The 27,044-nt window shown below is 41.3% G+C and overlaps 1 protein-coding gene across 1 annotated transcript in view; it reads right to left on the bottom strand.

Moving 5' to 3' along the window:
- Nucleotides 1-27,044, bottom strand: part of THSD7B (thrombospondin type 1 domain containing 7B) — a 334,912-nt gene that overhangs the window by 191,951 nt on the left and 115,917 nt on the right. The window contains exons 4-6 of the mRNA XM_049809853.1: nucleotides 25,974-26,769; nucleotides 15,596-15,847; nucleotides 8,164-8,333 (exon numbers count right to left, since the gene is read on the bottom strand). Of these exons, the coding sequence (XP_049665810.1) occupies nucleotides 8,164-8,333; nucleotides 15,596-15,847; nucleotides 25,974-26,769 (1,218 nt within the window). The remainder of the gene's footprint in view (nucleotides 1-8,163; nucleotides 8,334-15,595; nucleotides 15,848-25,973; nucleotides 26,770-27,044) is intronic.

The raw sequence follows: 27,044 nt of genomic DNA, 5'->3' as shown, positions 1-27,044 counted from the left end.
TTCCTTTCAAATTTAGTTTTTCAACTCCTGAGGAGTTAAATAACACTTTTTTTTTTCCTGGAGCTTAACTTCATTTCCCTTTTACAATGAAAAAATCAAGTATTTATGATATTAACACCTAAATGAGACATTTTTAAATATCACTAACATATCTGGTATACACACAAAGAATATCAGGACTGGCTTATATACTGGTGCAGCCATATTTTAGCTAATATTCAATTCTCTAGGCAATAAATCCAGACGTTTGCCACACCTTGTGGCAAAACTAAGACAAATTAATGATTGCCAGGGTACAAAAAAGGGATGGCATATCTTTGTGAAAGTTCTTACTGCCTTTGCCAGGACTTAGAAACCAAAGACATTGGATCAATACAAAGGGAAATTACTTGAGAAAATCACAAAGGAATAAGTTGTGTTATAAAAACACCTACATGTGTATAACATAATAGGGATAAACCAGCACAACATTTGTAAGTAATTTCTCTAACCTGAAAGACTTGCTTTTATAGCAAAACCAAAAGATTAGACAAAGGAGAAGTAGTGAATGTAATTTAACTAGCCTAGAAACGGCGCCAACCCTAGTCCAGTGCATCCCTCCATTAAAAAGCCTAATGCACCCCATGCCTGATGGAAAGGGTTCCTTTATGCTTTTAAGAAGAATCAATTAGTTTTGAAGCCACAAGGCACCAAGTTGAAGTCCTATTTTCAATTAAAATCTATTTAACAGACAAGAAACAATGTATGAATAGAAGGCTAATCACAGCATGAAAGAGGGTTAATAGCAGATTGCCAAGAGCAACAACGGTTTAATGTATTTCAGAACAATAAAGATCCTTGCAATTTTATTAAAGTGACACACACTATTAGCACTGCATGGAATAAAAGTTTCCCTGTGTCCATATTCTCTGCTGTACAATGAGATCCTGATCCCAACTGGGATATTGTGTTGTTTTACTACAGCAGAATTTGTAGAGATTATCGACAGAACTGGCAAAAATTCAGAGTGAGCGTGGGGCTTCCCACCTGCAGTCACACAACTGAGCAGACCAGAGGTGACAAGTCATTAAGAGTGTCCAGAAAAAACAGCAGAGGCAACAGGGAAAGAAAAAGGGATTCTCCAGGACGTTTGAGCCATGTTGGCTGTTATCCAGAAAAGGCCACAAGATGCTGGAAATCACTGGGACAGACCACCAGAGAGGGTGAATGAAGCCACATGAAAAACAGGGAAGAAAACCCAAAGGTGAGGATATACTTCATGAAAGCCTCGTAAGAGTGTGAACTTTGCCCATTGCTAAGTTTAGTAGGAGCAGGTAGGAGCACCAAGGAGCAGAAATCTGTTCTGTGAATGCCACATCCCTGCAGGAGCCCCAGTACCACAAGAAAAGCACCTCTATGGATGCGTCTATGATACTGGGACATGGTACAGGTAGCCCAAAGCTAAGCTAGTGACACGCTAAGCTAGTCTACTCACGGCATGGCCATGCCAGCTTGGATGCTGAAAGCAGCAGGGCTGCTTCACGCAGAGCTGGCCCAAGTTCACAAGCTTGACTTATCTCGAACGTCTCCTGTTCCAGGACCAGCCCAGCTACCACTGGCTTTGTTATCTCTCCCCAGTGTCCCACTTTGTGGTGTAGCCTCGTACATACAAATCCTTTTATTTTTTCATCTGACTCAACGTTGTTGTTTGAACACAATGCAGCTCCCCGCCCTCGTAACAACAACGGGACAAAATTACTCAGAACAAACCATCACTGTTTTGAATAAAATTAATCCAGTTCCAGTGGCAGGAAATAATGACAGAAATACAAATGCAATTAAAGTCTTAGCTTTCAAAGATAAAACCCTGAACTAAAATGTAGTATCTCATGTGAACTGACTGGACAGCATATTATTTGCTGCATACCAAAGCCAGCTATAGAAATAAAAGTATTTATAAAGGGATAAATATTTCATGGTCATATCAAATAGCCTGTTGACAAAAAAAGGCATTTTCTTTATAAGGCACCTTTTAGAAGGTGCACTTCTTTCACTGTCAAAGGCTTTTTATACATTATTGTCTTCATTTTACTTTAATTAGTTTCTAGACATGAAAGAACTGAAAATATTACACCTCTAAAAGGCATTAGGGAAAATGTTTTTCTCCCTAATGGATTCAAACTAAATTTTTTGAAATACACATTTAAACACTACTGTCAAGCACCGCAACGATCTGAATAAAATCATTTCCTCTCTTGCTTCTAAAGGGTTTCCCCCAAAGAAGCCAGCTGTTACATATTTATTTTTCCATTATGTCAGTTGTATCTCGTAAATTCTGCTCAGCATTTGGTGAGCTTACAGATCAATAATTCGGCATCCCAGCAATATAAATCTGATGCAGACTTGCCTGAATATATTTCACATTTCAGAGGTGTATTTCTCATCTTTTCAAGCCAGTTCGGTCATCCCAGTGATAAATAACCAGTGTGCGATGAGAGGGATCCTTAGGGGGGGGCTTTTACCACCTGAGAACATGGTGTCTGTGATTCAGGTCAACTAAGCCCCAGGCTGGATGCTCCTGTTGCTGTACCACAAGCCAGTCAAAAAAAGCTTTTTTTCACACCACTGCTGACCATCAGTTCTCTCCCCACTACAGTCCTAGTCAAGTGTTCTCATTACTAATATATTCTAACCTGTTCCTTTTCAATTTCATAAACCAGACAAGGACAACAGGATTTAAACATTGAAGTCCCTAAATTCTAATTTCCATAGAGTAAATCAATCTTCTCATTCCTGCAGCTTCACCAGCATAAATTTGAAAAAAAAAACCCCGTGCATTTAATATAGGGCTCATATTCCACATGGTTCATATTCATTCCAAGAGTGCATATCCCACACCAACTCCTGCAGGCAGCTTATCTCCATCAATGCAATCTTTTCCCAACAAATATGCAGGATGGTAACAGTCATAAATGACAACAACCTGCACAACCAACTTACTGTTTCTGAAGAGTCAGACCTGGTGGCTCACAAGACAGCTAGCACCCAAGGGGATGGTGGCACAGTCAACTAAGACTCTTCGTTGGTATTTTTCTTTTCCTGAAACTACTTCCATAGTTTATTGAACAGATGCCACATACCAATTTGAAACACTAATCCCCCAGAAGACATGCACTGGAAGATCATGATTCAGAGCAGAACAAAGAACATGCAGGGAAAAAAATGTGGCACCCTCATTAGAAAACAGAGCATAGAGAACAAAGGCAGCAAACTCACATATTTTAGAGCTAAAAAAGACAAAAGGGCAAAAAGAAAGAGATGAGAATAAATATAGAATAATACAAGATATGAATGAAAGGAGTCCTCAAATTCATCTCTGTGCAACTCCAAAGAGGTACTAATTTCTGGAAAATAAAATACAGTGCCAAAACATCTCCCAATGGGAAATAAGAATAGTCTGAAAAGTTCACTCATCAGATAAGAAAGGATTAGACATTTTTGTCTCTCAGAAGCAGGGGGAAAGCTCAGTATTTTGTGGAAAACAAGAAAGGCTAAAGGCCGTAAAATTATTATTTCGAGACTTGTATAAGTAGGACTTAGATGAAAGTGCAGGGGAACACTTTCACTTTCAGACCATTTGGGGATTCTGTCAGTGGAGTGGCTTGTAAGACAAAAATACATAAGGGAATACACATAGGGATGGATCAGAAAGTAATCATTAGACCTGAAAAGGTACTTGAGTATTTACAAAGTCCTGAATTGTAAACAGACTATAGGAGGTTTTGCTGCTACAGCTGGTGACACGCAAGTTTATAAAAAAAATCTGATGTAAGATGAACCAGGTGGAACTGCATCCTAAAAATAAAGCAAAAATGGGTATAGGGTGGTGAACGACAGTGGAATAAGCAAGTCAAGAAATCATGTTTACTAACAGGTGAGGGTTGAATATCTCTCAAAGGAAAGAGGGGTATAAAAGTAATAAAGACTTCTGTAAGAAATAGTTTTGCAGGGTAGCACTAGAAGATACCTAAGAGTAATGAAGGCACAACTACCTCACACACCTGCTATTGAAATCCAAGATCAAATAAAAATAAATATATGGAGATAAATATGACAGAGACACTCATTAAGCAAAAAAAAATTGTAAACAAAACCTTAGAAACTTGTACAGGTATGAGAACTTAATGTGGATTTTCAGGTAGAAAAATAACAGAAATTAAGAAGATACAAAACTGCAATGATTTGCTGGTGATATGGTAATAAGAGATACATTTTATTAGCCAAGTTTACTATGCTGGGTAAACAATAAAGAAGATTCAAGGAAAAACAGCATTTCACAAAGGTCTTTTCAGTCCTATAATTAAAACTTAAGCAGACAGGCTCAAAAAACCATTATAAGAAAATTCTGAAAGTGAGAGGTAAATCGGATCTCATTCAAACAAGTAAAAAAGAAAAAACGTCAAGATATGTAAGGCTCAAATTTTATGAAAGAATGACAGGGTAGGCAGATCCCTAGTTAGAAAGTTACAGAAAATATGGAGAGAACAGGAATCCCAGTCACTAGGGATAGGAGGTAATTAGTTCAGAGAAGAGAGGAAATGCTTCTGGAGACTTTTATAAGGGATGCCATCCCCAGACTATTGATAAAGAGCTATAGTCTCTAGATAAATCCAAAAAGCAAGATTTAATTAGAAAACAGAAGGATACACCCTGGCCTTCAGGAAAAAAGGTAAAAAAGTCCTGAGGAAGATTATTAAATGTAAGCACCTCACAAGTTTATTAACTGTTTGAATATAAACACAGACACCATCCCCAGACTCTAAGAGGAATTTTAATTCACATATTATTGGACTTATTTATTGTGAGTGAGAGGAGAGCTGTATTTCCAAACAAGGAAAGACTTTGCATAAACTGATCATTGCATAATATTCTTCCATACTTTTACCAAATGCCTTTTTTTTGGTACACTGGGGATTGATCGTTAGTGACATTCACCCAGATTAATTAAAATTCATTGTGGGAAAACACATTTCAGATAACATTTTATAAAATCAACAGTCACAAAAATCTTCTCTCAATCCAGAAAAGCCCACTTACAAAAGAGAAGAAAATATATGTGTGCCATGTTTGCAGTGTCTGACCGTGAAAATAAGTTGAGGATCTGCATTTCTGCTTTATTTAAAAGATCTTCCATACGAGTGAACAGATATACATTAAAAAAAGAGGTACAAAGAAGGGTAAGCACTACCACCTCTACAGTTTGCTCCAGACACAGGACATCCAGGAACAGGGATCAGGGAGTATCCAGAGATGAAGGGCAGAAAGGGCACATTGGAGCTGTACCATAGGTAGCTCACTTGCATATGCTATGCTACTTTTTGTGCAGAATTTGTCTCCTCCTTAAAAGCAACATCATTTCAAACATGTAGATTTGGTGCTTCTACCTCTGGATATCAAAACAAGTATTAGATGACCACCTCTCTGTGAAAATTAAGCATTATAAATTTAAATGTGTTAAAATTCAATGAGATGCTTAAAGAAAAAACACAAGGATCTGGTTAAAGTTAATTACGTTGAAGTTCAGTGTAAATTAACAAAAGTCTCACAACTGAGTAGAGATGTAGATTCCTCAGAGAGAATAGCTAACGCTAAAAATAGCGCAGTCTCTTAACATAGGTGCCTACACATTGGCTTACCTACATACACACAAATACAGATATCTGAATGACACAACACTTTACACATTTACCAAGGGTTCCCTGCCAGCTTCATCTAGATATAGGAGTCTCAGAATGCAAGAACTTTACAAAGGACTTCAAAGATTGGAAGTCCTTCTGCCTCCAAATACTCATCACCAATGTAAAAAGTATGGACTTCCTCCTTAAGGCCTAAAAAATATATCACTTCACTTGGATCAAAATAGGGATTTCTTAGTTAGGTCACCTCTTGGCAGAGAAAGATATCAAATCTTATCAATCCATTTCTGAAAGTAATACCTGAGTGAAAGTTTTCCATTTCCGCTATGTTCAAGTTGGAATTTTATAATCAAAATATAGAAAGATTTCAGCAGACTTAACCTTCTGAATAACTGATATGTAGGGACTCAAGAAAACAGGGACTCCCTTTCTAAATATACACATTTTAATAAAAGAAGAAATAGATGGGAAGACTAAGCAAATGAAAAATGGGAGAGATATCCTTGGAGGATAAAAGAGCTTTGAGCAATATGTATAAATATATCACAGATGGTACCTGTCTCCAACTAGGATTCAACATATTTTATTCAAAAATGCTGCTGGAGAGACCACAGGACAAAAATCTTCTTTCACATATGTTATTGGGCCTAGGTCCAAATTCTCATTGGAAGTAACCAGAAGAATAACAACTGTGATGGATGGTAATATCCTATTAGACTCGCTTGTTTGATTCCTGAATGATCCCTTTAAGGACACTCAAGAGGTGAAGAAAGAAAAATTACTGTACTTCTGATAGTAGCAATTAGAATCTGTATTTGCTTATACATAGAAGGATTAACTTCCTCATCTTCTCCCCCATCACTGAAAAAATGGTACAATAAAATATGAGATGCCCTAGTGATGAATAAAAGTATTCTATCAGTTCAGATTGCCAGAAAAGAGGCCAGAAAAGATGTCAGTCCTTATTTATTCAAAGAACAAAAATTGATCAGCTAGTAAATGAGATACACTGACTATTATTGGATAGGGAGGGATAATAGGGAAGGCTTTCCTTCTTTCTATTTGCATGCGATTATCTTGACAGTAGATGGGGTTCTCACTTTCTAAGGACTACTGAAAATCTGCACTACTGCCTTGAAACTGAGTCATTCATACCCTGTACAATTGCTCTGCACATTTGGTTTTTTTAGTAGCCTATATGATTTTTAGGTTTTTTTAAAAGAAAGGGTTAGAACTGTAAAAACAAGGAAGAGGTATCCGAGTGTTTCCTTTTTAGTGAGGGGAGGGCTTGCAATTTTTAAGTTGAACAGGAACAAGGGAAAAAACTGCAGGTGATCACACACTGGATATATAGCACCAATTCTGTTATGAATTATGTTGGTGTAAGTGTTTCAGATGCACTACTCTAATCTTCTTGAGTAATTCACAACACTGAAAAAGAATAAGGAAGTGTGAATGAAGTCAGTTAAAGGTTGCTGCTCACCAGCTTGCCGTACAGTGGCTGCATGGACCACAGAAGCAGTCAGAAGGATGAAGACAGTCAAGAAATGTTACACACCTCTCATCAACAGCACTTTTCTTAATTTAAAAGTCACATGCATCGCACACTTGTGCAGAACAACAGAGGTGGGGTTGTGTTGAGAGAGCAAGGTCATGCCAGATGTTTGGGAGAGGTGAAGCAGCAACTATGCATGGAGTGAGTAGAGATTAAAACAGGTCTGGTTTTCTATAATCTCAGAGTCTGTGCAGGATGCTAGGACACACTGGGCATCCAGGAAACATTTGCTTTGCCTTTGTAAGTAAATAAATCTAAGATATGATACTGTGTTCTTATTATCTTACATCTCTGCTCAAAACCATATTCTGCAAGAGCACTACCCAGAGTAAATAATACAGCCTAATATGAATTATTCATCAAGCATCTGTACCTACTCATTATTCCTCTAAAAGAAATATAACTCACTTCCAGAGTCCAAAAACCGTCTGTCTGCTCAGAAGTTGTGACAATATTATTTTTGCTTTCCCCTTCAAATCACAAGAAAGATTGTGCATCAATCTGAAGCAGAGGCTAAAGCCATATCCACAATGGAGAGTGACATCTTTTTTTATACTCTAAACCACAGATAAATGTATTCAGCTACCAAGGGGCTGGGCCACCTGATATATGAGAGAGGAAGAAAACTCAACCCCAAGCAAGATTTAGCTCCTTCATTCTTTGAAACCCTCCCACACAGGTAACCTACAGAACTGGCAGCAATTCACCCCAGAAGGCTGTGGCTCCTGGCATTTCCTCAGGACACTGAGGACCATGCCCTCCTGCGCCCTCGGATGCTGAGTAACACCTCCCTGTGGAAGTATGGATACAATGAGGGCATCAGCTAGCTGAAGCCTATTAATGATTGCACATTACCTACCATTTTTCTTCCCCCTGTTTCTCTTACTCTGATCTACTTGGGCCAGACATTTCACAACCACCCTATGCACGTACCTTCCTTCAGTCGGTGCATCCCAAGTTCCATGGTGATTTGGACACAGTAGACCTCCCGGGTTTGTATGCCACCTCCACAAAGGCCTACGTGCTTGTGCTGGCGAGGGTCGTCCTGGTCAAGGAGGAGAGACACTTGGCAAGCTTTCCATTCAGAAGTCCTCCAGGCAAACCTGTGGAAATAAAAGAGAGCAAGTAAAACAACAGGTTTTGAAAGGCTATGGGTGAGGGAATGGTACTTTATTAGATGGCAAAATACACTCGGTTTAATCTTTATAGCAGCACTTCCCTGTCCAAAACAGGGAATGTTTTGAAACATTTTGAATGTTAAATTTACAAAGGTTAAGTATTTGCTATTTGTCTGGAGTACTTGTGTAAAACTTTTCACATAGCACTAATCTCCAAAGCATTCTGAAACACTAAATCATCCTGACAACACCTTTGAGCAGGCTGCAAAGAAGGAACGAAGATTAAGAGGTTCGATTAAGTGTGAAAACTAGTTTTCAAACATGTGGCTCAAACCACTAAACCACCCCACCCCCCCGCCAAGAGCTGAACACCTCACTCTGAAATGCACTTAATAGCTAAAACCCTACATACATCAATGGAGCTCTAAGCACCGGGCGGCTTTTCTACAGGTGACAGCTTTATAAACGCCTAGGGTACTACCAATTTCTTTAAGGGATTGGCTAAAGTAACTCAGTTCTCTCATTTCAGTTTCCAGAAGTTGTGATACACAGCAAGCTCTAGATAAAAATAGTTTCATTCCATATTCCATTCACACCTAAAGAGCATTAATGGTTTTCAAGGTAGGATAACATTCTTGGGCACAGATACGTGAATGCTGTGCAATTATCATTGGTATGTACCAACCTAAATGCCAGGAAGAACTTCTTAAAACTATAGGGAAAACAGTATTTTGAATCAGTGGAAAGCAAAAGTTATTTCCTTATCATATCTGAAAATGTAGAGCATATTTCTAATACAACAGTTTTCACAGGCATAATTCATTTTGATTCACAGTCCACAGTATCAGCAGAGTAAATAAGAGCCCAAAGTCTTTCCTAGCTTCATGAACACAAATCTCAGGCAATATTGTTTTTATAACCAATCTGTTCACACTTCTGCTGCTTTATTCCTTTGCTCCTCTAAATTTCATAGTTTACTTTTTCCATACAATCTTTGGGTCTTTTTTAATGTAAACTATGTAAAATAATTTCTTTCTTTCATTCTCAAGACAAACACTCTCACCTCTTACAGCAGATCTGCAGTCGTTAAAACTACATATGTTTGTTAACCTCCTGACTGATCACCATAAGCTCAAGCACAACGGGGTGCCTCTGCAGAAAAAGCCTTCCTCGTTTTAATTCTGTGTATTCTCCATAGCAAGAATCTGATCCTGACTACAGCTATGGCAAGGAAACATGCATCCCAAAATTACACGAAAAATACATACATTAGTTTGCCTGAGCACACATCAGTGTTCTCTTAACTTCTTATGTTGTAAATATGGGCGTAACAATGATTTCTAGCCACAAGGCACTTAGGAATTTTGTAACATACTCATGGAAGATGCTTGTGAATATTGCCAATTAATTTTAATTTACAGGTACTTTTCAGATGAGCTATCATGCTTTCTTAAATAGTATACAGTATCATGTGCAAATTTGGATATACTCACAGGGTTTATTACCAACAGGGAAAACGATGAAGAATACACTTTTGACATGACAAGCATGAAACACTTGAAGTCCCACAACATATAAAGCACAGCCATGAATTTTTTCTTCTAGTAGTTCCTTCTGGGAATTCCTAATCACATTTCTTGGGCCTGCAGTGTTAAAAGCAACCTTCCTCTTATCATAAAGGCAATGAAAAGTGCTCTTCATCAAACACCGGGTGAAGAGGATTCCTCCTCCAGACCACTTAAGGACATTGTGCTCTTCAGATCTACACTTTCAAAACTAGAAGCTTAAATATAGAACACATGCATCTTTCTGCAGCCATGGAAATAGTCGTTTTAGGGAAGTATTACTTAAAACAATAACTGACTAAAGAAAAACTGATTATCAGTATCCGGCTTAGGTAGTCAGCTGTGAACTCGGGATCCTAAAGACTCATTTCCAGAGGTGTGAGCACCTGCTTCTCCTATTCAGCGTGAGCTGTGGGAGTTAACACCTATGAAAATTAGGCCATCAGTGATTAAAATTATGCAAAATAACTAAATCTCAGCTCAGAGATAATTAAACTTCATCAGCCCCTGAATCTGGGGGGAGGGGGAAAAAAATCCCTTTAGATATTTTCACAGAGTAACTAGATACTGTGCTATAGCACAGAGTAGTCTTTAATGAACAGCTATCAGGTGCTCCAGCTCTGCTGTGAGCAGCTTAAAGCCTCAGCCCCATCAGCCCACCTTGCTTTTTCCCAGCTGGACATATCCTCAGCTGTCCAGAGCTTTCCAGTAACAAATCCTGACCCCCAAGCATTAGTTGTTTAAAAGGTACACGTTTTCACGGCCATTAACAAGCCTACTACACCAGAAACGTATCCAAGGGATTGCTATCCCACTGAGCTGGAAACCTAATGCAAGACCTTTCCAGACAGACGCAGCGATCTCAGACAGCTTTGTGGCAGACTTTGCAGGGCTTTAAGCAGCATGGCCAATACTTGGTATTAGTCTGCCCATCTATGGACTACACTAAAGACAATGAGAATTAATACTACTTAATGAAGAGAAAGTGACTGCATAATTTCTATTTATATTTAATCAGAAGCTTGTTAATAGCCATTAGCAAAAAAACAAGATTACTGGCTGGAAAATACTTGGGGGTTTTTGTAACTTTGGCAACCTCAAGCGAGTACTTGCAAATTATTAGCAATATCCACAGTGGTTTTACCACGTGACTAATTTCTCTAGCCAAACAAAGATGACCAAAGCCACCAATGCCACTAGGGACATTCTGTTGTTAGAGGAGACCATACGAGAACCACGCTGTACCATCGTTAAGCTAAGAGGCCAATACCATCCAGCCACCCCGTTCACCATCCCCAAACATTGAAGAGTGTGATAACTCAGGAATTGGAAGGGACATTATACATTTGGATCAAAGTTGGTCTAGTGTACTCTTGTGATCCTTATGCCAAAACCTGTCGGTGACGACAGTTTCAAACATCAGTAGATTTAACATCTCATTTTAACTCATACCAATACTAGTTAGACCAATGCAAACTCAGTATAGTTGCAGTCCTAGCTGTGACCCATATTTATCTGCAGAGCTCTTATTCTAGCTAAAAAAAATCTCAGCCCTTCCCTTTGCCTTCCCAATAGGCTTGTTCCAGTTTTGACAATCCTGTTTGAGTTACAGGAGGAGTTATAGAAGTTTCAATCTTCTACTTCAAAGATTGACAGACCCTAGCTAGCTAATGTCCCAAATGGGGACCTCCAGAATCCACAGTTATATCAGTCTGCTTAAGAAAATGGGCAAGAAAAACTGCTAGTTTAGAAACAATAGTGTGTGTTCTTGAGATATCTAGGAGGGAACCTGGCTGATAAAGCTGAACAGCTTTTCACATCACAAGCCGTGCTCTGAATTCCCCTGCTAAACAGTCAGTTGAGGAAGCAGAAGAGCCGGTCCAGCAGGTTTCTGTTCCAATCAAGGCAAAGCGTGCTCTTGTACTGTGACACCCAACTGCAGCCGCAGAAGTGTCCAGCCTGCAGCTAGAGAACCAAAGCTTCACCACAGATGGTTCCTGATCCAAGGGGAGGCAACAGAGCTGCCCAGCTTAATGGAACTCATTGCTATGCGCCCAAGACCGGTGAAGGTCAAAGGGCTGAAAAGTAGTGTTGCTACCACTCCCAAAGTGTAACTCCAGCAGCCTGCTAGCATGGTTCACTGCCTTTCCTTTCAAGCCTCTCCTACTTCACCCTAACGCCTTATCTTTAATTGGGGTACATAATGGGCCTCATTTACAAAGTGATACCATCACACCTGTATCTCAGCAGTAACCTCAAGCCTTTTGAAAAAATCAGGTCTTAAAACCTCCCCATTTTCCATCATTTAACTTCTGAAAAGCTTTGAATTTCCAACAAAGCAAAGAGATTTTTTTTCTAAATCCCTGTCTTGTAACATAGCAACCACAACCAAAATGAAAGATTTAAAGACATAATCATAATTCTGGAAAATCTATCTATTCCCAGTGAACACGAAAGCTACACATCAAGGATAAAAATGATATAATACATTGTTTTAAAACTGATGACTCAGTGACAGTTATGCAACAAACACGTGCTCAGTATCTTTCCGATTTATAGTAACCTCTTGGTCTCTTTAGTCTATAGGACTTATGCTCTCAGTACTTACACAAGTTTTATACCTGTATATACCCATTGACTTTAATTGAGCTATCCCAAATTTATATCACAATAAAAGAAAGCAGAATCACCTCCTATGTATTTAAGCTTTTTAAACGCTTAATCTAATCCCTTCAGAACAAATCACCAAAAGTAAAACAAAGCACAAAGCTCTGGAGTCCTACATGCAGTTAAAGTGTTTTATTTTCTTGCATTTAAACTATTGATTAAAGAAGTTATTGCAGACTTCAGCCATAAAAGTCCCTCCCATTTAACAGCAAATTTACACTAATTGCTATGTACCTGCGATGGGACCTTTAACTTGTAGCCTTGCCATGGACATAGAGGTAATAGTTAACAGAGCAGTTCTGAAACTGAAGGTATTTTTTCCCCTTTGGATGCTTTTAGGAGGCTGGAATATAACTTCACCTATCTCCCCCTGCTGAGTACAACTCTGCAAGTGCTACTTCTTGAGCTGCTGCTTTTCTGTCTTACTGGATATAGTCCGCAATGTGTACCTTCATCCGGTCACGGGGTGCTCTCTGTCCCTGCATTAAAAAACAGCCTCTAGAGAATCCCCTTGCTTCTGCTCAGAGACTTGCTCTCTTTCTGGTCTATGTCCTCACCCATTTTCTTTGCTGTGCCTGGAGCATGCTTTGGAAAGAATGCCAAAGAATAAAGCTAAAGGAAAGGCTACTTGTCTTAAAATCAACCAAAAAACAGCAAAGACCAGATTTCCAGGAACTGGGAAAGTAAATAGGACTCTCATCTTAAAAGATTTTAAGACTAATCTGATTAGGCAAACACAAGCCAGAAAGAAAGAATGAACGGTTTATGTTGAGACCAGACGAAGGAGAGCGCCTTTTCTTTCTGCTGCTGAATCTCCTTAAATTCATCATCTTCTTTTAAGAAGAAAGAAAAGATAACTGTTTGGTAAGCCTCAGCAAAGCCACAGATGAGGTGGCATATATTTAAGAGGAAAAAAAGCATAATCTTTCTAGGTATTACACTGCAAAGAGAATATGCTCAAATAAGGAGAATAGGAGCATCAAAGACTTCTTAATACTATACCCCTCTACGGCTGAAAGCTACTGCTTTCCAATCTGAAGTATTTCTAGTATCTCAGTCACCAATTCCCAAAAGCCAACACCAAATCACTAGGCCGTAAACTGCAACATGGACCGATAACATCCTTTACCAGCTGCTGACACTTAAATAACATACTTAAAAATGTTTGACTTCTGTTCATTCATACAAAATTCTGACCCCCTAGCCTTACATCTGGTAGACCCACAGCACACACTGCAACATTATAGCTCTTTATTCCTGCAGTATTGAATGGCCAAATCAAAGTCTACTAAGCAGGCCCTACTCAACACTGCATAGTGTGAGACGGTCACAGCCTACCACCTGCATTTTGAGATATTACATCTTAGAAATAACAATTAACTAAATACCAGGGGTTTGGGGGGGGCAAGGGGGGTGTCCAATATTTTTAGTTAAGTGGCCTTATTAACCTGCAGGTCTAATGTTATTTTTCTGGGTTAGCTCATTAGGCAGTTTATCCTAGCTCACACAGATACTTCACTGGAGGTGTTGCCTGAAGAACTGAAAGGTATGCAGATATGGCAGGATAACTAAGGTTTAAGAGTTCCTAGGCTCATGAAAACCTGGGCATAGCAGTGATATACTGAAAGAACGACAGGTTTCCTTCTATAGCAAGACTGGCACCTCCAGAAAAATTATCAGTGTTATGCACCTTTTGGGCTCTCCTGGCTTTATGCCAAGCCCCTACAAATCATTTGCACTTTAATACAGTGCAATGTCAAAAAGTGGAAGTGAGAAACTAGGGACAGACACATGTCTCTTCACCCCCTGATTAACTACCAGCCAGTGTACCCCAATCAGGTGTCACCTGCACCCACGCTCCTATACAAAATCATCGAGACAATGTGTTAATCTATTGTCTTTGAAATTGATGTGCGTTTGGGCAGGAGCAAAAATCACTCTATAAGAGCCTTTTCGTAGGATGTAATCAAGCAACAGAATATTTTCTTTTTTTTATACTTCCTCTCTTCTGCTAGCAGGGTGCATAAAAATGATCAGCATTTGATTTTGAATGAACCCAACGATATAGAGACATTTTTACAGGTTACGCCTTCCTAAGAAATGTATCTTGCAAAGGCTTTATCAAAGGTTCTGGCAGTATCTGGCAAAGCCCCAGAAACTCATGACTTGAGCATTAAATAGACCTTACATTAAACACACTCATTCACAGACAGGGAGATTTGTCTGCATGGATATAAAATTTTATCAATCTTGAAGCATTTTACACTCAATCTCAGAACATGTCACAGGAAAAATTAAGCAATATTTTATTTTCTTTGCAAAGCAAACTAGCAACCCCCTATGCTAGCCTGACCAAGCATACAGCATGGACTTGCAGATCAGACAGGCGAAATCCTCACCTTCTGCCAGAACAAAGATTGCCATAAACCAAGCAAGCACTCAGGGACTGCAAAGCTTCCCATTTGAGGAAGTACCCAGAGAAGCTGAGTAAAGTCCAAGCTATTACCTCTGATCAGTTCCCATTTTCCTCAAGGAGGACTGGGATCTTTTTATGGGGAGATGAAGGGGAATCATTAAATCTTATCCAAAAATTACAATTTAAAAGCCAATAAAAACATAGCTATGGAGATGTGCCCAGTAGCTGTGCAGCTGAGAAATTCTCCGAAACAGTCATCAGTATGAAAGCCCCTTCGGAGAACAAGAGTATCTGCTCTCAATTTTTAAAATATGAAAATTTAAACTGTAGTGGGTGTAATTTAAATGTATTTCTATATATAAGTGTAATTATTGTGATAGTAATAATGACAATAGCAACAAGTACAAGAATATTACTAACAATAAATAATACCGCTAATCACAGTTAACAATGATGATCTTTTAGACACAGAGAGAAAGCACGACATGTGACCCCCTCCACGCACAAACACCGAGCAGGGAAGATATGCTTTGCACAAGGCAGTCATCAAACACTGGCTTATTTACTTCCAAAAACTGGGCTAAAAGCACTTGCTGTACCTCGGGCAAGGCTTCAGCAGCTCTTTCCCTCCCACGCTGCATGCTTCCCTCTCTTCCAGCTCTGGGCATTGCTTCCCAGTGCCCACCGCCACGCTCCGCACACCGCGACGCCGGCTCCGAAAGCCCGGGGCAAGATCTCCCCAGCCACAGGTCCTTGAGCAGGCACTCCATGCAGACCACTCAGATGTTTCGCAGTCTTTAGCGATGACACAGGACTTGAAGGTCAAAGGGACAGGATCTTGCACACAGAGGCTGCGATAAGAACACAGTAAAACAACTGAGGAGGTGCTGCTTAATAAATTTCTTTTTTTTTTTTTTTTTTTTTTTTTTCAAGCAAAACCACTGAAGAAGAAATCCATGGTCATCTGGGGTAAATCAGAAGACCTGCATCAACACCAATACAATGAAAGTAAAAGGAGCTGTAATGCAGTGCACATAACACATTTCCAGGGAGTTCTGGGTGCAATCTTGCATGCTGAGTAGTTTGCAAAAAATATACCTCATTTATTTAAAGTTAAAACAGATGTGAAAGGCACTATATTTTGCTCCTGTGCAGTTAGAATTTCACAGTTTATCCAGGACGAAAAATAAAAGCCAAGCCCAAGAGAAATACTGCCACTGGAAACTATTCCCATCACCCCGCACACAGGACTAGCTGTCCACCATCCATCCATCCATCCAAGTGTCAGCATGTCCTGCTGCACGACTCTGCTCTTTTAAAAAATAATTAGTCACACACTAATAAGAAAGGTGCTGGTTCTGTGAGGCTGTTATCAAACAAATGCTGTCAAACAAGGTCAGAGGGTTTCCAAACCTGACAAACCGCCAGAGACCCAGGAATGCTGGAGCTCTGGCTGTATTTTGGGGCTCAATTACTCCTGCTAACATTAGGACATGATCCTCATTCATTCTGTAACACATCAAGACACCACACAAGACCCAACACAGTGGAAAACCAAATTCTAACAGCTGCCAGGTGTTGAGGTTTGGTATCAAGATAGAAAGTCCCAGAGAAAAATTTTTTAAAGTTCCAAAGTTACAGTAGCTTTTCACACTATAGAAAAGTATGGCAAATGTAGCAAATAATTCTGGGAGAAGACAAACCTCCAGACTAAGGCCACCATCCTTCCTTGCTCTTCCGCTTCTGTCTCAGCCAGCTGATGACTCGCCTGCCCAGCACACGCTTGGAGGGACACCGCAGAGCACCGCTGCTGCTGCTGCTCCACCTCACCCCAGCCAGAGATCAACCAGAGTTACCACTTACCTCCCAAAACGGGAGAAAAAACCTTCCTTGTTTCTCAAAAACCTTAGACAGCTGAGGTAACAGAGCAGGAAAGGATACACCGAAAGAGTACGGAGGTACGTATGAGCAGAGACATCATTGAAGCATCACAAAGGATGAGATGGGGCAAAAAAAGATGAAACCCAGAAAAAAGGAGTCACCAGGAGAAAAGGAACCAAGATCATCTGACTTCTGCCTAGTGTTATACAAATGATGCAAACTGGCCTCTGAAATTAAGACCGTACATGAACTCAGGGTGAACTTTCTCTAAAATTGTCTTCTCCAGCCTCCGGTTGCTCACAGTCAGGCTTTTGCCAACTGTAAGGAGCAAACAGAGGTACACTTAAAAGGTGTGAAATCCAGAACTGCTGCCAGGGAACCAGCCATTACCTCACTTGATATTACTTTATAGCACAGTTTGACTAACCTAACTTTCTCTAAAGAAAATAGACTGGGGCAATCATTTCAGCATTGCAGGGCAGTCCCGTAGGGGGAGAAGTGAAGATAAAGGACATTCACTCGCTTCTCCTCCAGTCTAGGAACTGGTCCCGTTTTCACAAAGGTCAGTAGGAATATTCCCACTGATACCTGATCAAGTTTGACTAGACCCTCAACTACTAGCAAAACACAACATTTAGTGGCTTAAATTTCTACTTCAAAAAAAAAGTGTAACAACTTTTTGTCTCAGTTTCTTCACCCAGAATAAAACTCGTTAATCTCACAGGTGCTGTGAGGAAGAATTTACTGAGGTTTATTTTAACAATTCCATAAAATAGAAACAGCCTGTGATATAACCCCCTCAAAATAAAATTATTCTTGCTTACAACTCAAAAAGATGTTTATTCCTCTATTACATGTCAAATGCAACTGACTGCAAAACTGCCTCTGGTACAAAACATCAATACAATTGAAGCAAAGACTGAAAAGTAATAATCATTATATCTGTACTTACTAACCCAGGGATTTTGAGTCTTGTTTGGAACATTAGGTTAGGTGGAGTCACCTGAATGGTAACTTTATATCCCTTTTAATACTTTTTCAAAAGTTATCAGGTGAGCCACCTGTGCCACAACGTTAACAAGAATTCCTGATTTAGAGCTGATAAAATAGTAGCACATACAAATCACTGCCCTAACTGATGGTATTAAAAAACTAGAGTTTATCTAAGAACACAGCATGGAGGGTAACTGATCTCACATTTTAGAGTGATCAAAACTTTGTATTCAGATACCAGTAACAAAAACCCAAATCCATTTTTGGGGTTGTGCCACTGCAAAGGAGATTTTAGTCTTGCCTGATCTTCACTGAAATACCAAACAAAACGAAGCCTTTAAAAATCTGCTTTGGGGTCTTCTTTAAAATTAATATTGCTAGCCCCAATTCTTCGTGAGATAATATCTACAATACCTCGCCTAATGGATTCAAACCTCTGCCGATACTCTGACCGCAAAGACATCTCTGCCCAGCAATCATCCTTGCTACCTGCAAAAGCCTTTTAAGTATGCAAAGACTGAATACTGTTTCTTTCCCTGAAAATCCATCCACAGCTCCTACTATAAAAGGCTAAAAAGATAACTTTGTTGACCTTAAGGTGAACAAGACATGGAGCTGGCAATTTCCATCCTTCTGTTCAAGTACATGTTTTTGAAGGAGAATTACATGCAACTGCCTAACAGAAAGCAAATCTAATTAACTTGTACCTACTCATTCAGAGCCTCAAAGTCAAATTAATTGTGACACCGAGCAACACAAAGACAAATGTAAAAACATGCTTTTGCATTGTTGCACAAAATTCAGACACGGTCTTTCATGTCACAGATGTATTTAGGACAATCTAATACAGACAAAGCCCAAACGTGAGAGGCACTCACCGACCTGAGTCTGCAAACCAGACGTGTACTTGCGCTGCTGTGGTTGTATCAGAACCCGCTGGGAGAGGCAGAAGGTCTTGGGGATGCAAGATACTACACAAGCCCTGTTTTTAAACTAACTTTCCACATATTAATGTATCAGGTTAGATCTTCCTCTTATGAGTTAATCTAATAATTGTAATATAGTAGGGTACTTATGTGATTGATGCTTTTTTCTATGTTACACACTTGGATTGATACTGTAAAACTACAGGAATTGTTCCACAACCTGTGTTACATTGGCTGTGGTGTGAGATGGATCTGTTAGTTAGCAGACAGCAGCAGCACAAAGCCTATCTCGCTCAAGTGGCAGAGAGCCCTCTTACTCTCTTGTGTACTGAAGGGGAATAAACCACATATTAAAAAAAAAAACTAAACCAAAGGAGACCTACTCATGCCCCTTTCACACTCGCATAGTCCTGCAGCTACAAGCAGAAAAGCGAGAAGAGGAGGAAAAGCTGCCCGGCGTAACACTCCTACTGTGCAGCTCCGTGTCCGCCATGACCACGTAACTGCAGGCTGCTGCCAACAGAGCAGCGCTGCTCTTCTCCTCCATCTCCAGCCACAATCTCCCCCATGAGATACAGTAATTGTGCAGCCCCAGGCTGAACCACACCACCTTTCTGTTCTGGACAAAAAGCAACTCACCAAATTTTCCAGCAGCTCAGTGCATCTGTGCTACACGCCTTACAGTCACACAGTCATCACATCCACTGCAAGGAAATGAGTGGAAACATGTTTATCAGCAGGAGAAAAGAGCGAGACCATCCAGGAGCAGTGCATCATTAAATCAGGCCGGGCACAGCATGCAAATTATCCCTAGTTTCCTCTCCCAACCATGTCAATGTATTCAGAATGAAGGGTGAATGTACTTCCTTACGTTAGAGGATGCCACAGGTGGTTATTGTTGAACCTTTTATACTGAAGGGATCATGTCTAAAATAATCTGACACATTAAGAAGCCATCGCCATGCCCATGCTGCTGGTACAGAAGGCAGCACCAGGAGGACAGGGTACCGCTTCAGCAGCCAGAATCTTCCCTGGCATCTCAGGAAGGCTCCCAAGAAGTGTCAAGCCTGACCAGGGAACGCATGCTCAAATCCACGCACTGCAGAGCAAGAAAATCCTGAAGTGAGCTAAGCTGCGCTGATAACACATTTTCGTTTTTTCCCTTCTTCTAACATCGTCTCCTATTTTGTAACCAATGACCCAACCTCACAGGCTGCTGGAATGAACACTACCTGCTCTTTGCACTTGGCTAATAATATTAAGGTCTAATAATGTACACAATCTTGCCATGTTTCTAACAGCATGCAAACACTTTTTTCCCTTAGGAAACTGGCAATCAATGTTAACAGGCATACTTTCAAGAATTCATAATGTACTTTAGGGTCCTGAAGGGCTGCCAGGGCTATTTTGGATACTGGCAATACCATATTTTCAATCTGTGCAGCGGAGGCTTCTTTGGCAGAAGAAACACCAGCCCCTTTTGCACCAGGGTGGTAAGGAAGACAGGGAACATTTGCGTGCCATACAGCTGACCAAAGGGAAAGGGAGCTGGGAGACCTATAATCCAAACAAACACAGAGCTTTGGTGTCAAAGATGTCTAAGTTTTGGTGTCTCCAAAATTTAATGCACCAGATCCTTCACTTCAATTAAAAATAAATGCTGACTTACACTTGTGCTACACCAAGACAGACACTGAAATCTTAGGGCTACAGAAGCAGCTGGCTTTCAGCACAATTTGAAAACAGCAGAAAAAAGCCCAATTATTATTGGACCCTATTTCTAAAATGTTTCTTATTGAAATTAAAAAAAGAAGTCACTGTTCCTTTATTTCATGCACTTTTAATAAAAGCAAAGGAAATGAGAGACAAAACTTTTTAAAAGAACACTAGAAAATAAAATCTCCTTCTTATCCAATAGCTCAGGGATTTGTTTTCAAGCCTGAGCACTGAGGCTTGATTCCTACATCTGCTGGGAGGAATGTGAACACACATCTCCTCTCCCAGATCAGAATCGTAACTATCAAATAGCATATTACAGCACAGCGTTTCCACCTCCGGACTGCGAAAATTTTGTATTCATCCAGAGAACAGAAGAATGTCAACACTAGAAACTGCAAATAATTTTTTCCTAAAAACGTACAACAGCACAGTGGTTAAGCACAATCCACTAGGAAATGGATAATGGAAATTCAAATTACAGAGGCAAACAAAAGAGCTGAATGCTGCTCTACCTCAGCCTTGACGGATGGGTTATCCCTTGACTGAGTTTGACCTGAATTTTCACTTACAATGGCAAAGTAAACAGAAACCTAAATCCAACTCTATTATATCATTGTTGTCATCTTATACATATACTGAAGAGTTTAAGAAGTATGTACCTAAAAGGATTCCTAATCCAAATAATAATAATAAAATACCCTAAAACTGTTTGCTCCTGACTTTAACTTCTCAGTATGCTTAGTGAGCGCACACATCAGGTTAGAAAATCAGGTTAAATTTATTCGGGATTTCAATGTCTAGCTATGGGCGCTCATTTCACTAAATTATAATTTATTGGCTATCTTAAATAACTTTTCTTTTTTTTTTAAGAAAAAAAAGAAACACAAGTGCCTTTGTCTCAGTATTCAGTAGATTTTTACAACTGTGACAAGACAGAAACCCAAAAAGAGCAGAAGTTCTAGCACATTCATTTCTTGCAACTGTTTCAGAGATTTATTCATTTTTTAAATGCATGGAAATGCTTATGTTTGAATTTGTTACTGGATATGAAATTTAATGCAAACCAAAACTTTTTTCTGAAATAAAATGAAATCTGAATTCTATCTGGAACTGTATGGAAAAAAAAAAATTCAGCTTTTTAAAATACACTCTTTAAAAGCTTCAAATTAGATCCATAAAATCATTCTATTTTGATGCTATTCCTTTTATTTTCACTAATATAAAGTTTCTACACCAAAACTGGTTCTGAGCAGATATGAACCTGTCTGAAGGTCTATTGATGTTCTGCTGCTCAACTGTCTTCAAGTATTTTCAAAAAGATCTGTCCCTCCCTTTCCTCTTTCTTTCTCCCTTTGCCTTCCATTTTAACAAATGTAGAACCTCCAAACTGAAAAAATATTTCATCAAAAACATACCCCTGCTCTGTTTCCCCAATACAGCATGTCCAATCTTCCACATGCTTGCGCTCCTCTCCAAGTAATTCCCATTTAGAGTTTTCACCTTTAAAATTGCTAGGATTTTTGCTTGCACCTTTAAGGCTGGTATGGACACACAGGTCTCCTGGTTTGGGTTTGTGTGGCAGGTTCTGGTAGCGGGGAAGGGGCTGCAGGGCCGGCTCCTGTGAGAAGCTGCTAGAAGCTTCCCCGGCTCCGAGTCCGACCTGCCTCTGGCCCAGGCCGAGCCCCTCAGTGATGGCGGTAGTGCCTCTGGGAGAACAGACTTGAGAAGGGGAACCTGCAGTGAGCGGGGGGGTTGGAATGTGAGAGGAACCCCTGTGCAGATCCCGAGGTCAGTGAAGAAGGAGGAGGAGGAGGAGCGGGGAGGAGGGGATGCCCCCGCAGCCCGCGGTGAGGCGGCAGGCTGTCCCCCCCAGCCCGTGGAGGGGAGCGGGCAGCAGATGCCCGTCTGCAGCCCGGGGAGAGAGGAGCCCACGCCGGAGCAGGGGGATGGAGGCCCCCCAAGATGGCCGCCGCTCCCTGGGGAAGCCTGCGGTGGAGCAGCCTGTGCCTGAAGGACTGCGGCCCGCAGAAAGGACCCACGTGAGGGAGGTTTGTGAGGAACTGCAGCCCGTGGGAGGGACCCACGGTGGAGCAGGGGAAGAGTGAGGAGTCCTGCCCCTGAGGAGGAAGGAGCGGCAGAGACAACGTGTGAGGAACTGACCCCGACCCCCATTCCCTGTCCCCCTGCGCTGCTGGAGGGGAGGAGGGAGAGAATTCGGGAGTGAAGCTGTGCCCAGGAAGGAGGGAGGGGTGGGGGGAAGGTGTTTTAAGATTTGGTTTTACTTCTCATTATCCTTGTTCTGATTGGTAGTAAATTAAATTGAATTTGTGGGTTTTTTTCCCAAGTTGAGCCTGTCTTTTGCCCGTGACCATAAGTGGGGAGTGATCCCTCCCAGTCCTTGTCTCGACCCACAAGCATTTCTTTATATTTTCTCTTCCTCATCCCACCAGGGCCGGGGGAGAGGAGTGAGTGAGCGGCTTCATGGTGCTTTGTTACCGGCTGGGCTTAAACCACGACATTTCCTTATAATGCAAAGGATTCTTCAGCTCCTACCTGAAGGTTCACTGTAAAGCCAAAGGATCCTTTTTGCAGGGTTCAACAGCATAAATTAAGCATCAGTGAAAAACCGAAAACAAATATCAGGCACATTTCCCACCACTGCTACCTATTTCACAGAGAAAGGACACCCCATCTGCCATTCCCATCAATCACAAACTTGTTAGCAAAGAGGCCAGTATTAATGTCCTGCCAGTAACCCAGCATCTGTAAGAAGTGAATGAGTTCCATCTTTTAGTCTTTAAAAACCAGCTTGCACCCAAGCCCACCAAAATCCAATTTTGGGCAAAAGACTGCTCTTTCACACTGAGGAGCGTAGCCAGTACCCTCTCCCATCCGTGAGCACAGAGGCTGCTGCTGCTTGCCAGCCTCGCTGGCTGCTTCACAGCCCCGAAATTAGACACCAGTAAATTAAACAACCTTGATAATAGATTAGGCATCTTTGCCATTCCGTTACAAATTAGGAGGTGAGATGAGCATACAGTTCCTCTCCTCACGTGGCCTTCGACCAGTCAGGGGTGGTTAGCTGACCGTTCCTATTACCTGCCACCTTCCTGCAAGAATCAGGCAGTGGTGGGAGGCAGGGTGGTGGCAAAGCCCTGGCAGACCAGCAGCTCAGAGCCTGCTGCTAAAGCGTGTCTTTGGATATCCCTCTCCTTGCCTCAGTTTTCCAGAAATTTAATTTGTATCTCTCATTGGTACTTACTCGACGGCGTTAGTTGAAATAGGAAACCTCATCCAGGAAAATGAAAAAGCACAAATAAGGCACTTCTTTCCAGTTTTACAGCAGATGCTTGGCTGCCTGCCAAACCCTGCTACAGGGTTATGTAAATGCATTTACTCTTCTTTATCAGTAGCCAAAATATCATCGCTCTTGTAAAGCTACATCTGCAAGATCGAGTCCATTCTTCAGAAGAATGGCAGCAAATATGCTGCACAACTGAATGAGAAGGACATTACCAGGGGATGCTTAAAGGGAGTCATTGTCATGGCTATTTGATATCAGTGACATTCCAGCCCTAGAATTAAATACAGGTTGGATTTTAGGCTGGATTTTTAGGTTTGGATTTTAGGTCCAAAAGGAGAAAGGAAAAGTATGTGATTATCTGGACACTGTAAGATGACATGACCTTTTGTCCTCTATTCAATAAATGGACTTTTCTCCTGTATTTGGAGTAAGAGTAAAGGATGGGTCAGGCTTAGCTCTCTCCAGTAAATCTGAGACATGGCCTCAGCAGAAAAAGTCTGCCAGAAGGCAGCTAGTGGAGTTGTACAGTCCCCAAAAGGGGGCTAGATCACCAAAAAACAAACCAGAAAGGAGCAAGGGGTAGAGTCACTGAAACTAAAGCTCCCAGGACCCTTTGCACTGTCATCCAGAAATTCAATGTATAACTCACACAGTAGCACAACAAAGAGAAAACATTTACAGAAACAGCATCTTCCATTCCCCATTCTTACAGCGAATATAGCAGTGAGCATGTGAGGGTGAAATTTTAACAAAGTCAGGATCCCCTTCCCAGCGCCTCTGATAAGGAATGAGATACAAGAGGCAAAAGAACAGCTAACAAGCGTTAGCAGACATAAACCTGCTGCTGGTCGCACGGCAGCATAAATCACAAGTGACTCCATTAAACTCAAGCAGCTACAAGAGCATAAAATCTGTATATTTAGAATCAGCATATATTTAGAGACAAGTAATAAAGTCAAGATGTTAGAAACTGCTGGAACAGTTCGCAAAGCTTGACTTTTTTCCAACCAATAAAAAAACCCCATATTTTGCTACAGGTGTAATAGGAGGGGGTAAGAAAAAGGCTAGAATGTATATTTTCACCTCGGTATGTGTGCAGAACTGCTGCAGACATTAACACAGGTAGAGAATTGGACATAAAATAACCCCTTCTCTCTGCAATTTGAGTTTGCGCAGGTGCCAGGAGCTATAGATTTCCGAGAAACAGATTGATTTCCACAAAATTCAGAAGCAGGATTTTTCAAGAACTTTTAATACCCCTGAAAAACAGAACGTAAGAAGTTCTCCAGAAATCCTGACTTTCTCAGAACTCAATCAATTTCTCAGTCATCTATAGCTCCTGGCACCTGCCTAAATCCAACCTGAAGTCAAATGGCTGAGCTTAGATAACTTAAATTTAAATGTGAGAAATAGAGAGAATAAATCTTTCCATTATTTGCTCCACATTACTGTAACCTTCACATTTGAATTACAGCAAAGCAACCTACGTAGACTAAGAGAAATTGTTAGATTATCTAACACATGAGGACAGAAATCACCAACCACTACCAAAGACGGACGTGCAAGTCACCTATCTTGTATCAGCATCCTAGAGTTACACCAAGATGGCAAGGCTCCTCAGTAAGCAGGAGGACAATCACAGGTTTGCTCACTGATCTATCTTTCCAAGAAATACCTTCTAGTAAATTCACAAGACCGAACTTTTCAGACTTAGTTTATCCAGTGTTGATTTGTAAGAATGAAGGAGTTTAACCTGGTGCAATTTTAACCTCTTCTGCCAAATACATGCAGTACATGACTGAGAATGAAAACTCCCTCCCCCACAGCCAGGGCCCAGCAAAAGTACAAAGTGATATATAATTACATTTCCTCAATGTTCCTTCAAAACAACAAAATAAAACATAAGAGAATTATTAAAAACATAAAATGAATTAAACAGTCACAAATCGTAGAAGAATGCAAAATATTCAGCATACGCTAGCTTTACAAGAAGGGAATTAAATCAAAAAAAAAAAAAAGACCATAAAGAAAACACATAAAAATTTGCATTTAAAACTCAGGAAGGGGAGCACATTTGCTGTGGTGCTGCCACACAGAGCAAGAGCTCCATCAAACTAACCACTGGGGATGAAATAAAAGACGAAGCACCCTTACCTCAGCACTGCATTTTTTCCATCGCTCCTTACACACCTGACCTGCCTGGTTTGGTAACCGATCTCCACCTCCCCGGGACGGTGGTGGGGTTTATAGCCTTGAAGTCCAGGTGTGCTTCGCTCTCCAGAGTCCGAACCCAAATCCAACATAGTCCTCCCTGCCAGGTCGCTGTCTTTAGGATGGGGCAGCCGGCATTCACCCCACGACCCCACTCGGAGGCTGTAAGTGTGCTCCTCCTCCCCAAGAGGACAGACGGGAGCGCCGCAGGCTCTGGATTCGGTCAGATTTGGGCACGGGGCACCCCCGTAGAGAGGGGGAGCGATGACCGCCCGCGTCCGGTGCTGCAAGCTCTTGGCGCAGCCCGTGCTGCACTCGGACCAGCCGGAGAACTGGGACACGACGCAGTCCCGCGGGCAGGGTACCAGGCAGGCTTGCTCGGCGGGCGGCTGTGGTGTGAAGTACTCACATATTTCATTGGCGACAACCGTTCTGTTCAGCTTCTGGAGGCAGCGGACGCTCCGGTGCTGCAGCCCGTGCTGCGCGGTGACACAAGCCTCTGCTCTCGCCTCACCGCCAGCAAAGGGGACGAGCCCACACCTGTCCCATCCCGAAACTTCCCACTCGAACAGCTCCAGGTGCCAGTCGCAGACTTTAAAGCACCTCCTCTGGCTTTCAGGTTTGTCCTTCTGGTGGCAGTTCACGTGGTACGTTGTCCAGCCCTCCGTGTGGGTGCACCAGACGGCCCGACTCCGAATGCCCCCCAAGCCGCAGTCACCTACGCACCGGCCCCAGTGACCTGCAAAAGAGGGGGTGTTGAGAAATATGCCTGCCAAAGATCTGTCCTGATGCCCGGTAGCATCCAAACCATACCCTGCCATGGATTAAAAAGTAGAAAACTACCTGCTAGTCCCTAAAATCGGTTAAATGCTTCCTAAAGGCTGCAAGTCATTTCTCCTCCCAGTGTACTCGCATCACTAGACCACTCAGAGAAACTTGGGGGGGGGGGGGGGGGGAAATGCCCCACAATATTTCAAATTAAAGGCAGGCCAGGCACATTTCTGTAGCAGTAAA

This window comes from Accipiter gentilis, chromosome 1, assembly GCF_929443795.1.
Source record: "Accipiter gentilis chromosome 1, bAccGen1.1, whole genome shotgun sequence".
Lineage (NCBI taxonomy): Eukaryota > Metazoa > Chordata > Aves > Accipitriformes > Accipitridae > Astur > Astur gentilis.
Note: the sequence above shows the minus strand (reverse complement) of the source record. Positions and strands in the feature narration are given on the sequence as shown.